We start from the raw sequence: 14,869 nt of genomic DNA on the forward strand, positions 1-14,869 counted from the left end.
TAGCCTTAATGTTTAGCGCTCAGCCACAACTTCAGACTGATATTGGTTTTCTCATTCAAGGCTAAAGCGCTGTAGTAGTTCTGAGCTGTTTTGAACGGGCCAGTATAAATAATACACATTTATAGATAAAGAGGCGCAGTTCTCGTCGATGCCTTTGAATAACTTATTTACTTTGATCCTCGTAGCGCTCGATGCCAGTGCTGTGGATAGTGTTTATGTTTACTCCGTCACAGGTCAGCAGCCACCACAGACTCGGCACCACAAGCCTCATTATCCCACGTTTAAACAGGACACTGGGCAAAAGGAGGATTTATCTGGACATTCAGAGATACACACAACTGATCTAACAATAAGACAAATATGATAACCGTATATACTACATGCTGAGTCTTTAAACGTCCACAGGATTTCAACTTTCAGAGACACGTTTTATAGGAACAAAAAGCTAAAAATGGTTCTTGAGTGCAAATATGTGCAAGCTAACATGACGAAGTCGGCAAATAAATTACTGCTACGACTACTAATGCTTCTGCTACCGGTGTTTCCAATAGGCTACGTTCCCGCTGCAGGTCTCAACACACCAATCAGATGTTTCCAGAGAGGCAGTTCACATTTTGAGACGGACTGTAAAGAGGAAGCACCATTTAATCAGCTTTATCTTTTGTCTTTGATAGGCAAACGTTGATAGTTTATCTTTGTCACACATCACAAAAGTATTTCAGTGTAAAACCTCACTTTTTGGTATGTTGTAGCTTAATTCCTGTATTTTCCAATGACAAAAACATGTGGTAGCTGTTTTATTCAAGAGCAGAAGTCAAGATAAAAAAAAAAGATTTGGGCTGTTCACACTGTCATGAAAAAAGTCAGATCCAGGTCAAATTTGCGGTGGCAAAAGTGAACCGATTTCAATTTCATACAAATGTTGGATTATGTCACTTATTGCTGTATTCAATCTTTAGAACAGGCCTAAAGTATTATTTGTCATTATTATTATTTACTTCATTGCCCTCCAAGCAGTGTTTTTTACCCCTTTTCAGTCACTACACACTTTTTCTTTCTTTTTAATGCTTCTTGCTTCACATCAGCTACAAAAACATTGCCAAATCCGACAAAAAATGTGGTGTATATAAAATGGAGGATAATATCCGTGGTGTTTTCTGGTTCTTTAAATTTAGTGACACGGATTGTTTTTTTGGCACACAAGTTTGCTCAGGACATTCCAAAACAATAAATGATTCAAGTAAGCAATTAATCTGTTTCTGCTTTCAAGGTCAAGTTTTCAAAATGAAGGTTTCTACTAAAGTAAGTACTACAATTACAGCTACTATTACTACTAAAGAGCCAAAACCCACTTGCTCACAGCTTCAGTTACCGTAAATCAGTAACTCACTAATTCACAGTATGGAAGTGCAGCGCTTCAAAGCAAGGCTAGTTTAAAAAAAAAAAAAAAATTTGAGCTCCATATAGTTCAACTCAACTCCAGATAGATAGCACTCAGGGTTGTGCGCGGCTGTGAGAGCGCTGGAGGCTTTATGGCCGTTTATGTGGGAATCAAAGCGGCCGCACAGAATCAATGTAAACTGCACTTTTCCCATGATGCCGCAGCTAAAAACGGTGTTATAGGAGCTGCAGGGGCCGCTAGCCTTTCCATGAACACAGAGGCAAAGGTGAAACAAGCACAAAAATACTGATGTATATATATATGATGTACAGATGACTCACAAAGCTGTACGTAAGAAAATACATTTAAAAAGTTGATGGTTTCCTTTCCTTGTAAATATTGAGGACATATTGGGACAGCATTTAATTACTTTTGACGCCTTGCTAATTTCGCAATTTTAGTTTCATTTTTTAACTTATAAAGAAGAATTTGAGTATAGTGATATGATGCTAGTTAGTTTACTCTATTTGATGCATAAATGTTTAATGTAACCAGACATAGTTATTACAAATATAGACAAATCATTTTAATGGTGCATGATTGGGGGGACTAACACAGTTGTTGGTATCGCTTTGCCTAGAAGGTACTTGAGCGTGTAAAATAAGTGTAATTGAGAAAATATTTGTTGATTGTTTGAATGAGGAGGTAGGACTTAAATATTTCCTAATTTCACAGCTTCGGACATCATGTTTCCACTCTAATATATACTTTTCCAAACTGTATCAGGCACAAAGTGTTTGTGAAATTAAAAAATAAAATGTTTTATTCTTTCAATTAAGGAATAAAAACTCAATCTGTGGTTTCGTTTCCTCTGGGACAAATGTTTTCTATAGCAAACACTCAAAGGGAAAGAAAGTCAGAGCATTCCCCAGTGGGGTAATTCACTTTCTTCTTCTCAATAAAGTCAATATAACAAATAGTGTGGTTTAAACAGAACTGAACGGGGACTTATTTATAGAACTAAACTGGAAAAATGTACAATCTTAAGTAAAAGTAAAAATGTGATTAATATAAGTAGTATTTATCTTACTTTGAGTGTATTTTGACTTGCTTAAAATAAGATTTGCCGATAGAACAGGTAAGGTAGTAAAAATGTACTGAAAAGAAGATAAATATTACCTATTTTAAGCAATTGTTAAGTTATTATCTTATTTTAGACAAAATTCAGGACTAAACCAGGTCAAAACACAAATAAACCACACAATCATTAGAATAATCTATGTGTAACAAAACAGCAAAATGTTTGTACATCACAGTAGTTGCCAGATTTAAAATGTTTCATCACATCTATGTGCTTTGGATTTATGCATTAGTAGCAGAAATGTATGGCTTTTAAAATAATGACGGACTAAAGTCTTGCCACTTTAATATCAGCTTATTACAGTGGTGGAATAATAACTACATGTTGTTACTTAAGTATAAGTACAGACACAGGAAAAAAATACTCGCACACAAAATCTAAAGGCCGTGGCTGCAGAGCCGCGGCGCCGTCAAATGGCCCAGCAGTTTCAGGAACCGCGGCACTGCCATATAGCCTCATGGCTAACCCTAACCCTAACCTAACCCTAAGGTTAGGGTTAACCCTAACCGGCGCGGTCTAAAACGGCGCGGCCAAATAGCGCAGCAGTTTCAGGAGCCGCGGCACAAAAAACCCATGCAGTTTCGGCCGCGCGCCGCGGCTCTGTAGACACTCCCAAATCTAAATGTTCAACAATGTACTTTAAGAGTAAAAAGTATTTCACAGAGATTTTGGGAACAGCGTTGGGTCAGAGTGTTAAATGTAGAGATTTTGCCAAAGAATTGAATGGATCTTTGGTCAAAAGTGGCAATTCAAATCAATTTCCAAATTTTTGTAGTGAATTTAATATTTATATTTGCCCAAAGCCGGGACTTGAACTCAAAACCTTTACGCAGAATGAGATGAACGTGCTAAAATAACCTTCAAACCAGTTCAAAGTCAGTGCAGCACAAAGTTCAGATTACTGCTCTCAAAGACGCCAGGCCCATAATGCACCTGGGCTTGCCTCGCTCCACTCTACACTTGTGGTTTTCAGAGTTCACTTTAAATGGTACTGCTTGTTTAACGTCTCTTTACTTACCTTTGAGAACGGCTCCTTTTGCACACTTTGGGCAGAGCACTGAGGTCTGCTCCTGGACTGCCCTTGGTCCAGATTAAAGACCAGAGACAGAGCTTTTTGTGTGGCTGCTCCTAAACTGTGCAACTCTCTTCCTCTGAACATAAGAGCTGCTACTTCTGTGGAGAGCTTCAAATCTTTCCTAAAAATCTTGTTGCATTGGCTTTTAATTCAAGTCGTACTAGCCATTTTTATGACATTTATATTAAACAAGTACTCCCACTTATCTTCTTCCATTTTCTAACAAATGTAGTTATTTTTCACCAAGCTGCTTAGCAATAGCCCCGTAGCCCTTTCCTTTAGCCTGGCCTATGGATGTAGTTGTAATCTGACTGATTTGGGGGGTGGACAGCTCAAACATGTGCTACTAATTTAGAATAATAAGTGGAGGAGAGGTGGATATTTTAAAGGCAGACTAACAGGTCTTTGAGAGCCGGAATTCTTGCCGATTGGCAGGTGTTCAAATATTATATTTGCAGCAATAATATACAAATCAATTATTTCAAGATTATACAATGTGATATCCGTATTTTTCTTTAGATTCTGTCTCTCACAGTGGAAATGCACCTACGATGAAAATGTCAGATCTCTCTATTATTTCTAAGAGGGAGAACTGTATTTATTTTTTGCTTTAAATATTCCATTGTATTTCCGTTACAACTACGAAAATACAATACTACGGTTATTGAACTTTTACAGCAATTTGGGGCAGTGTATCTGTTCGTAAATGCGCTAAATAATAAATACATTTGACCTTTGACTTCAAATATAGAGAAGTAAAAGTATCCCCAGTACAAATGAATTAAGTAAAGAACAGACAGCCTAAAATGTCACTTAAATACAGTACTTTAATTTTGTACTTTGTTACTTTTCTACCACTGATCATCTCGCCTGACAACAGAGCGGTAAAAACGTGCTATTGGATGTAAATGTTTAGGACACGCGCTGCGTTTGTGGCTCACCTTGCACCAGAGTGTAGAAGGAGTCGATGGAGGACAGGTTTGTGGTGATGGACACGTCTTCGTCTCTTCCCGACGTCTCGATGTCCACGGCGACGGCCCCTGACGACATGTCTCCGTGGAGGTTAGTGACGACGCCGGTGGGGAAGGTGACATTTGTGAGACGACCCTCGCTGTCATAACTGCAACGACACAAAGGCGGCCGCGTTATGGATCGTGCATAGATATAGACATAGTATTAAACATATAAACGCATATTAAATTCAATATGAGCTACATACTTTGTAACATTTCTGGTGGAGGGTTTTATAGTTGTCGGTATTGCTTTTCCTAAAATGTACTTTTGAGCAATACAAATACATTTAAACCACCAAAACACTCAACTTTAATAACCTGTAAACCATTTCACAAACATTTTATTCATGGACAGAAATCCATCAAATTTCAGCCCATCAGAAAAATACAGAAAATATATATTACTGGTTTCTAATTTCTATTATCTAGTTTTTATCCATATGTTATAGAAATTAGTATTGTGCCAATTCAAATTCAGTCTAGGAATTCAAAATAGAATGAATGCTAATATGACATGACTTGACACAAATCTGTCATTTCTAAAGCCGTACAACTAATTTCTCTTCCTCTCCCCTCCATTATCGAGCAGTTTTAAGTACAAATCGATCTCGTCTCCTCCGCCACAGCAGGACTAATCTATTTTACTTTCCCTTTATCGCCATCAATCTCTGGTGTTTTTAATGATCAAAAGTAACTATGGCAGCAAATCATGATTATTTGACAAGTCAAAGGACTATTTCTGTTGTACATTGAGACTTTTAAAATACATTCTCAACCAGGTTGAGCAATGGTGACTGAAGGCTTCTACAAAGAGAATATTTAAGATTTAAGTGTATTATTGGAAATCAGAACTTATGGGTCCTTTGGACATTTTGATTTAAAATGCTGCTGTCTTTGCTAGAAATGTGTTTTAGAGTCTGTGTAGCCCAGATTACAATTCTTTTTTATAGTCCACTGGTCACGATTAGTCTATTTAGCATTGCTGTTCTACTCAAAAGTACGTGGAAATGCATTTGCCTCTCCACAGATCTGGGCTTTCATTTATAAAAGATAACATGGAATTCTTACTAAAAGTGTGCGTACTGACAAAACATAAACTTCTGCCTCATCTCTGAAAGCTCCGATGCAAAAGTTCAGCATTTTTGGACCGAACAACTAATTTTAGGTCAAGCTGTCTTCTTATAAATCCCAAACTTAAGTGATGTAGCCTTTTGTACGCACACATGCTTTATAAATGAGACTTGTATCTTGATCCTCCAACAGAAAAGTTTACCTAAATCTCACTAAAAAATTCACTTTCATTTTTCATCCTTACTTTAAACAATGTTATGCTGCAAATGTTTGTCAAATCTACGTTTTGTGCTAAAAATATATCATTAGATTAGAAAACCACTGTCGCAGCTGGTTGTGTGTGGGAACAATATTTTCAAAGCCGGATCTCTCCTTCACTGGAACTCCTCCAGGTTTTTACGCTTTTTTCCCAAAGAGGTTTTTTTTGTAGTTTTTCCTGGCCGAGAAGGAGAGTCTAAGGACAGAGGACCCTGGGACATCGTCCCTCGCCACCACAGACATTGTCTGACTCCATCGCCACCACAGACATTGTTGATTCATTTCTCCCTGTGGCCCTCAGAGGCAACTGTTGTTGTGATTTTGGGCCTTACAAAAATAAATTGATTTGATTTGATTTGAAAGCTCCCACAGTGTTTGAACGCACATGAAAGCATCACCATTGTTATATTTATGATCCAAAAACTGCAGGCACGTTCCCCGCCCAGACGCCTATAGTGTTTTAATGCAAAGGAAAGAACTGAGTTAAGGTTTGAAAACAGCGAATATGAGCTGAAAAAAGCACAAAGTAATGTTCCTGATACAAGTCAAGAGAATAAAGTTCATTTTACTTCTGTGTAAAGTAGAAGTGATTTTTCTGTTCTCGATAAATAATCGATTTTTTGTTTTCTTTTGTTCATCAATCAGCTTTAATTTGGAAATTGATATATAATTGATAATTTTTACATTAATTTCACTCTCTGGTCGGTTTCTGTGTGTTTTATCTTTTTTGTTTGTTCTACTTGTACGTTTGAAAACACCTGGCCTGGTATTTAGTCAGCTTATGAACAGCTATCACAACTTTACTTTGTGTACTTTACCATAAGTACTTTGCTCTTCCCAACTACTGTTACTACGTAGTACCACTAGCCTTTGAGAATAGGTAAAAATGTGTAGAGATTTGCTGGCAATATTTAAAAAAAAACCACAAAATACAATGCAATTTTACATGTCAACAAAAAGTTTAACATCGAGTGCAACTAACTGTACTCAACCAATTCTTGTCAGCAATTTTCTAAATAAATTAAGTAACACTGTCATGTTTCTGTCCCACTTTTTAATTTCCTACCACCTACCAGCGCTCTATTCCTCCACTGAAACCTTTGTCCCTGTCTCACAAAATCGTCCCAGCGTAAGATAAAGATAAAACTTAGAGGCGTTGTGTGAACAAAGACGAGCAGCGATTCATATCAAACCCTTCTCTGCGTCCCTACAATCGATCTCTGTCTCACCGTTTCTCTTTTAACTACAAAGCACAAGCCTCAGCCAACCGGGACAACTTCAGTGACTTGCACACACCGTCCAGAGCCTGATCATCGGATACAGTCTGAATGCGTGCAGTCTTAATAGTGTCAGTTCCTCGTGCCTTGTGAGCGGGAAATCCATCAATCTAAAACGAGCCACGGAACAAGCCGATAAACTGCTGGGTCACGACTGGTAAATACATCTATCGCAGTTTAATATCAGAATACTACGGTTTATCACTTATGCCAAGTCCCTCACTCACCTCTGCACTCTTTGTGATTTAGTTGGTTGCACATCACTGTTAACTCGTGGAAAACAATATTGGTACGTATTCATATTTACAAAGCTGTTCCTCACTATAAACTCCAATAGTTAGCGGCTTCGCTTCTCGTCCCAACTACTATTCAACTGTGACTCGATGCCTCACCGAAAATCAACTTTCTCCTACTCTGCCCCTTGGTCTTGGAATAATCTACAAAAATACCATAGTTTTGAATATGTAGTGTCAAATGATGAATTCAAGAAAATTATCATTTTTTTTTTTTTTTTTTTCTAATATTATTTTTCATTTAAGATAAGATAAGATAAGATATTCCTTTATTGTCCCACATGGGGAAATTTCATTGGTGCAACGCAGGTAGATCCAGAAGTAGAAACAGAAGAACAGATCACTTATAGGAAGTCTGAAAAACACTTTCAGTAGAAGATCTCCTATAAATAAATAAAAACTCCCATAGACAAATAAATAAATAAATACCATTGCATGTGATCCCGACAGTAATTGCACATGAATATGTGTCACGACAGCACATAGATTGCACATGAATTTCACAGTAATTGCACATATGACAGAATTGCACATCAGTATTAGGTTAGGTCAGTATTGCGCCGGGATAACGTGACGATCTCCGGGTAAGAGCCGTTCTCCGCAGTTTCATGAGTTCCTCCTTTGTGGAAACGCGGTACGGCGCCGGCCGGGGGGCGGGGCCGGAGCCGGGGGGCGGGGCCGGAGCCGGAGCCGGGGGGCGGGGCCGGAGCCGGGGGGCGGGGCCGGAGCCGGGGGATTCAGAGCCAAGACACATCGCCACGACACGACGAAAACACTCAATCCAGTCAAAACAAGTTAATTTAAAGCGATTCCAGTGCGTGTCCCGATCGTTCGTGAAGTTCCTCTTTCATATAAACGTGTATATAAACGTGTACCGACGATACGCCGTACTTTAGCGCGGCCGGAGGGCGCGGGGGGGCTGGTGGGCTCGCTCGGAGCTAGCTCACGTCACAACAACACAACGAACGCAACGAAAAACGCTCAAATCCAGCCGAAAAAAGTCAAAAACAGTTGAATTAAAAAACTATTCCAGCGCGTGTCCCTATCGTACAGTAAAATAGAAAAAATATACTAACTATATTTACAAAATATAGGAGATAAAGCACAATAAGTGTGAGAAAGAAGAGAGAGCGTTTACACCGGGCTGCTAGCTGTACCAGCGCCTTATGACGTAAAATTAAATTAAAAATCAATCCCTACACTTAAATTTATTTAAGTGTAGGGATTGAGAATGGTTGATGTTTTTCTTGAGAGAGCAGTTTTTATTATGTAATATTTTGTGATTTTCTGTATTGTGTTTGTGCTTAAGTTGAGTAAAATCCACATTGGTTTAACATCTGACTAACTATAATGTCTAAGAGATGTGACGACACAATCCCGAGCTCTATTTAGTTAGAGGCATTTACCCAACAGAGATTTATTGGTTCTCATGTCACTGGGCAAAATAACACAAAAATCTTCCAAATTACCACCCTGAACAATCAAAGCATCAAAATGAATAAAAAAACAGCGTCGCACTCACTCGTAGAAGGTGGTCCAGCCAATCTGGATACTCTTGGTGGCCAGGAGCCCGCTGTTGCCGTGGTAACTGAACAGCACCAGCTCTTGCCCCTGCGCCGTGAGAGACTTGAGCCCTCCATTTGTGCCGATGGTGAGCCAGATGACCTGCAACACACACAGAGAGGCTGAGCACCGGTGTCATGCCAAATCCTGCACCACCAAATCCGCCGCACAATGGGCTCTGTGCAGCTCCAGTTTGTTCTGCCTCACAACCGCCACTGTGCACTGGTGGATATGCTAGCTAAAGTTGAATTTTTACAGTATCTTTTTTACAATCACGGTTAGTCTCAGGAACAGTTTAAGTCTTTGGGACAAGTTAGCTAACCGGGTCTCGACAGAACTGCAGTGTGAAAAAGATACACCTCTGTCATAACCCGATTTGGATTTCGGAGTTTAAATGAAGTTATGTCAAAAAAATAAAATAATATATATATATATATATATATATATATATATATATATATATATATGTATATTTTTTTTTAAATATATATATAATATACTATTTCACAGAGTATAATCTAAGAAAGAAAATTATAAGTGATTAAAAGTTATGCATATTATCCATAAGGAAACAATAATGCATTTTCCATCTAAACGTTATCTATACAAGTACATATCTGGGTGTTGGTTGCCCTGGTTATGGGAGCTGCCTGTCTGTTTTGTGTCGTGACACCACTAATCCTGCAGAGGGCAAACCGTGTACAGCCGGCTTGGTTTAGCTTTCTCTGTTATTTAGCTGTTAGCGGAAGACTTTTTTGTCATGTCCAAAGTTTAGCGGGCTGTTAACACTTTAATAATTAGAGTTGGCCAACATGTTTTGTTTTTAGCCTGAGCTTCTTCAAGCCTTCAATATGTTTGTTAGCTCTGCTTTTCTGGAGGATTTTGGGATTGATGGGATCATGTGAATTGTTGTTTTCAGATACTAGAATGTAATGATATCATACACCCTTGAGCACACTGTACTTTGTCATGAAATATCTAAAAGGTAAATTCACAAACGTCACAAACGATGATTTCTCTAAAAATCATTGTTTGCATTGCATTCTAATCATATGACTTTTTGCTGCCCCATCTGTATTAAATATGATCAGCCTATAGCCTGTTGTGATGTCATCTGAAAACCAGCTATCATGGAGTCGGGGTGAAGGTTTGAGGGTTCAGACCTGGTTGTCGGGGGCAACCACGCGCACGGGCAATCGGTTTGTGTCGCGGCGGATTCGGAGAGTGTTCCCGCTGCTGTCTGTCACCGCCGTCACATCCTCCTCGTTACTGGAAAGAAAAGAGAAATCAAACTCAGTCTTTTCACTACTTTTTAAAGGAGACGTATTATACAGAAATCAACTTCAAAGACCAAATCAAAGTTGTATTTTGATTTATTTCCGCATGTTTGAGTTCATCCTGTTTTGTCCTGCAACTGAGGCTCGAGTGTTCAGAAAAATCCTGTTTTCATTCATCCCCTTATTTACTTTGCCGCTGGTAAAGGCAAAGTAAATACATGTTCTGGCAATACTTTTTATATTTTTCTGGGATACAATCAAAACTGACTGAATAATGTTACTACTTGAGTGATCCAAAGGGTGTACCTGTAGCTGAAGTTGTACTTGTAGTCCCCAGTGACCAGGGACATGGTGAACTGGTGCGTCCCGTTCAGGTCGAACACGTAGAGCTCCTGAGAGGCCGGGGACGCCACCTCGTAAGAGCTGGGCCCAGACGCCAGCGAACCTGCAGCAGACAATTCATATACAAGTTCTAATTAAATTGAATGATGAAGTTTAAATGAACATAATTTTATCTTGATTTCTAATGGTCATTTAGTGATACAACTTTGACTAGTCAAGCAATTTTTTTCTATTGTAAATTGTAATTAGGTTAACATTTGGTGTTAATTTCCTGTTACCGAGCCAAAAAATCCTTGAGCATATCATTGATGTTATACTAAATACAACTGGACAGTAGATATAGTGGAATGTTAACAGTTATTTATTCAAGCAGAAAAATGCAACTGAAGTTTGTACTCTGAATTACAAGTGTGTGCTGGTCATAGATGAATCTCAAGACAGGATTATAGTAGTGGAATTGTAGTAGTAGAGTAGTGGAAAGCTACGGAGACAAAAGGAGAACATGACTGTCTTGTTGTGAGCCTAATAAACTAACCACTATGCCACCTGTGCTGTTTTCTGACGCTCCGTTCACCCTCTTCTGCTCCACGCCTCCACTTGTTCTCTCACCTGTGGGCGGCTGGTTGCGTCTGATGGCTCTGATCCGGATGTTGCCCAGGTCAGCCACGAACAGCGTCCCGTCCGGAGACACCACCAGCGATGACGGGCAGTTCAGCCGGGCGTCTTTGGCGTAGCCGTCCCCGGTTTGGTAGCAGTCGCAGTTCGCATCGTTCTGCGTGTGAAGTGAAAGACGAGCGGGAAAGAATAACATTACATCAGCAATTCTAATATACATTTTATAAATTACAAGTGGGCACCGTGATGAAATAGTTCATTGTTTTGGATGGTTAAAAGTCCTCAAAATGATGAGACCTACAAATAATAACTTTATAATAAAAATCCTGAATAAAGAGTGAACAAAGACTTAATTCATAATGAATAAATACTTTATTAAGAATGATTAATAAGCCTGCCATGTCTGAGTTATGTCTCATTGGTCCAGGAGTGATCCACAGTAGAAAACATTTCAAAGGTAAGCCTGAATCATTCTTAACAAACTATTTGCTCAGTCTTATTCATGCTTTATTAAGGCTAATGAAGGTGTAGCTAATCATTTTATTTTAAACCTAAGTATGCAAAATGTAAATACATGTTAGAGTTCACACCATAGATACAGTCGGCATATAAATTCTTTGTGGGAAGCAATGCGTTAGTTTCAAGAGCTGTTTTATCACCCACTGTTCAACAACTACAAGAGCAAACACAGGTTCTGTAAAACAGATACAAAGAATGGAGAAGAATTAAGTGCAGCAACTTCACAAATTTGTATAATGTCTAAAAAAAAATGCTAACAGCAGCTGCGGGCTAAATGCTACCGCGAGGCTGTATTTTCACATCTAAAGTAATTAGTTTACTTTTCGGAGGTAATGCCATGTCAATAACGTCTGTTTAGACTCAACTTCAAATAATTGAGCTTAAAATACATACAATTCACCAGGAAACGTCTTAAAAGAGGGAAAAAGTTACGTTTCCTAAAAACGCCCAGTGCTTGGTTCCGGAAGAACATTTTCCATTAATTTTCCCCATAGAGAGTTAGAGAAAAATGTATATATTGAATGTTTGAAAGCTTGCTCAGGGCTAATCAGCTGGTATGTGGTAAGTAATGAGCACAAGACCATGATTTATTTATCTATTTATTTAAAATCTGTTTCTGAAATATTATAAACCAACAAGTTATCAACACATTTATGTTGTGGGGTTTTTTGGGGGGCTGAAAAGAACCACGTTAGTTTCCACAGAGCTGATTTGCCTCCGTACTTTAACAAGCATTTTTACTCCAAACCTTCCACCAGAATAGTTACAAAGTGCACCTTTAAATAAACTGGCACTTCATACATAAGACACGTCACCCGTCTTACTATAAACGTACTCCTGTTCATGTCCGATCCCAGTTTTATCACAGTCTGTTCACATTAAGCATAAGGCCAAATAAGTGGAAAGCAGGAGAGAATAACATTACATCAATAATTCACGTTAACGTTTAATCGAGGACAAGTGGGCACCGGATCGGACAGGAGGAGCAGAACCTCTCGTGAATGTAATGCTCTGATCCCGATGTATTATTAATAAATTGCCTGCACTGGAGATAAAAGTGAAATTCATAGTGGCGTTTTATTGCCGTATGTGCTCGTCTATTCTGAGGCAATTCACAGAGCGCAGTCCATCCCTCATTGATATGGACAAGACACTCATTTGAGATCAGCGATTTTGAGGCTTTTTGACAGAATCAAAGTGATTTCGCCAGCTAAAGAAGTGGTGCAGTCATTTTGACACCAGGTCAAAGTGAATCTAAGCAAAAAACACGACGAGGAGAAATTAAAGAATGAAATAAAGATTTTTTTTTTAAACTTCATGGTAAGTTAGTAGAAATAGTGACAGGGGTAACCCGCTTGGGCTCTCAACAGTCCGAAAAAAAACATGTCCGAAATGCCCTCTCAGCCTGTGGTTACCCCGCTTGGGCTCTCAACAGAGTGAAGAGAACCAAGAAGCAGGACAAAAGGGAAACTGAACAGAGAAGGAAGGGTGTTTCTATCCCTTATGTCTCTGGCCTGTCGGAAAAACTGCAGAGAATTTTTAGACAACACGAAGTCCCTGTTTATTTTAAACCAGGAAACACTTTAAGACAAAAACTGGTTCATCCTAAGGACAAGTTGCCGACTCAAAAACAGAGCAATGTAGTTTATTCGATCCAATGCAGTGAAGAAAGCTGTAGAGAACGGTACATAGGTGAGACAAAACAGCCTCTACACAAGAGGCTTTATCGGCACAGAAGAAATACAAGTTCAGGACCACAGAGTGCCGTGCATCTCCATCTTGAAGCCTCTAATCACTCGTTTGAAGACGGTGAGGTGAAGGTTTTAAGCAGGGAGAAAAGATGGTTTGAAAGAGGAGTTAAGGAAGATATTTTTGTTAAAAAAGAAAGACCTTCTTTAAACAGGAATGGAGGGCTAAGATTCAATCTTCCTGGTATCTATAATGGTATACTGAACCCCTGGAAAGGTAGAGGACCAGGTCCAGAACATTTAGATGCTAATCGGGTATTCAGGGTGGTTGAGCCAGGGTCTCACAGAGACAAAGAGGATTCTAATAGCCCATTAAAATTCTGAATAGGCTAGCTCGGTAGATACAAGGGGGAGTTTCTGTTGAAACAAACAACTCTTTCTACTTCAGGAAGGCTCCTCCCAATGGGCGGGACTTACCACAGAACAGTATTAATATCAGAGTTCTCGATCTAAATTCTTTTATTGACAATGACTCTTGGATGAGAGTCGAAACGTCTACTTTTTCTAACTGAGTCCAGATGACTACAACTGAAGCTTTTTCTACTGTGTCAAAATGTCACAATAATATCAATAATATCCAGTTGAATTCAAACAATAAATTTACACAAAATCTGTCAAAATAAAAAACAAATGTTGGAATAATTCTTCACGATTACTGAGACATATTTGGTTTTATTTCAGTTCCATCGTCCAGCACGTTACTATTCCTATATTTTGAAACCAGCTTTATGAAATTCAACTTTTTGAATTGAAAAAAAGACAAAAAAAAAGTAGATTACACAGTTGAAGGTTTCATTTTGCTTCTAAAATGGTCACGATTGTTTTTTTTTTTAGTTCTCGCGATTATGACATGAATAATCACAATTGTCAATTAACCGAACAACCCCGACATACCTGCTCCTCAGAGAACAGCAGGTATGGACCCTCGCACTAAAAAAGTGACATACTGCACCTTTAATACATATGTAAATACAGTTGGTGGCGATATGCCCCGTACCTTGCAGTCACATTCAGAAAGTGCTCCGGCCAGATGTGTGATTTCTCCATCTGTCGACACCTAAAACAACAGAAATTGTTAAAGAAAAATGCTAAAACTTAATGAATAAATACACATTACATACAGAAGACGGATTGTACTTTTGATTTATAGGAACATGCAGTTTCCAGAACGCTTGAAGCTAATTTTGCATTGACGGTAGAAGAAATGTCCCCCACTGAACACAGACGCTGGAAGGCAATTCTGTTCAATATATGGTCAGATTGTTAGAAAATGTAACTTTCTGGTGAAATAAGCAG

At 38.8% G+C, this 14,869-nt stretch overlaps 1 protein-coding gene across 9 annotated transcripts in view; it reads right to left on the reverse strand.

The window, feature by feature from the left end:
* Positions 1-14,869, reverse strand: part of LOC140377613 (teneurin-3) — a 470,016-nt gene that overhangs the window by 37,978 nt on the left and 417,169 nt on the right. For all 9 annotated transcript variants that reach the window (XM_072463087.1, XM_072463086.1, XM_072463085.1 and 6 more), the window contains 6 exons: positions 14,571-14,630; positions 11,301-11,463; positions 10,656-10,794; positions 10,236-10,341; positions 9,032-9,174; positions 4,539-4,717 (listed from right to left, as the gene is read on the reverse strand). In XM_072463087.1, the coding sequence (XP_072319188.1) occupies positions 4,539-4,717; positions 9,032-9,174; positions 10,236-10,341; positions 10,656-10,794; positions 11,301-11,463; positions 14,571-14,630 (790 nt within the window). The remainder of the gene's footprint in view (positions 1-4,538; positions 4,718-9,031; positions 9,175-10,235; positions 10,342-10,655; positions 10,795-11,300; positions 11,464-14,570; positions 14,631-14,869) is intronic.

Source organism: Eucyclogobius newberryi, unplaced genomic scaffold, assembly GCF_026437365.1.
Source record: "Eucyclogobius newberryi isolate DKJ021-1_F unplaced genomic scaffold, fEucNew1.0.hap1 SCAF_4, whole genome shotgun sequence".
Taxonomy (NCBI): domain Eukaryota; kingdom Metazoa; phylum Chordata; class Actinopteri; order Gobiiformes; family Gobiidae; genus Eucyclogobius; species Eucyclogobius newberryi.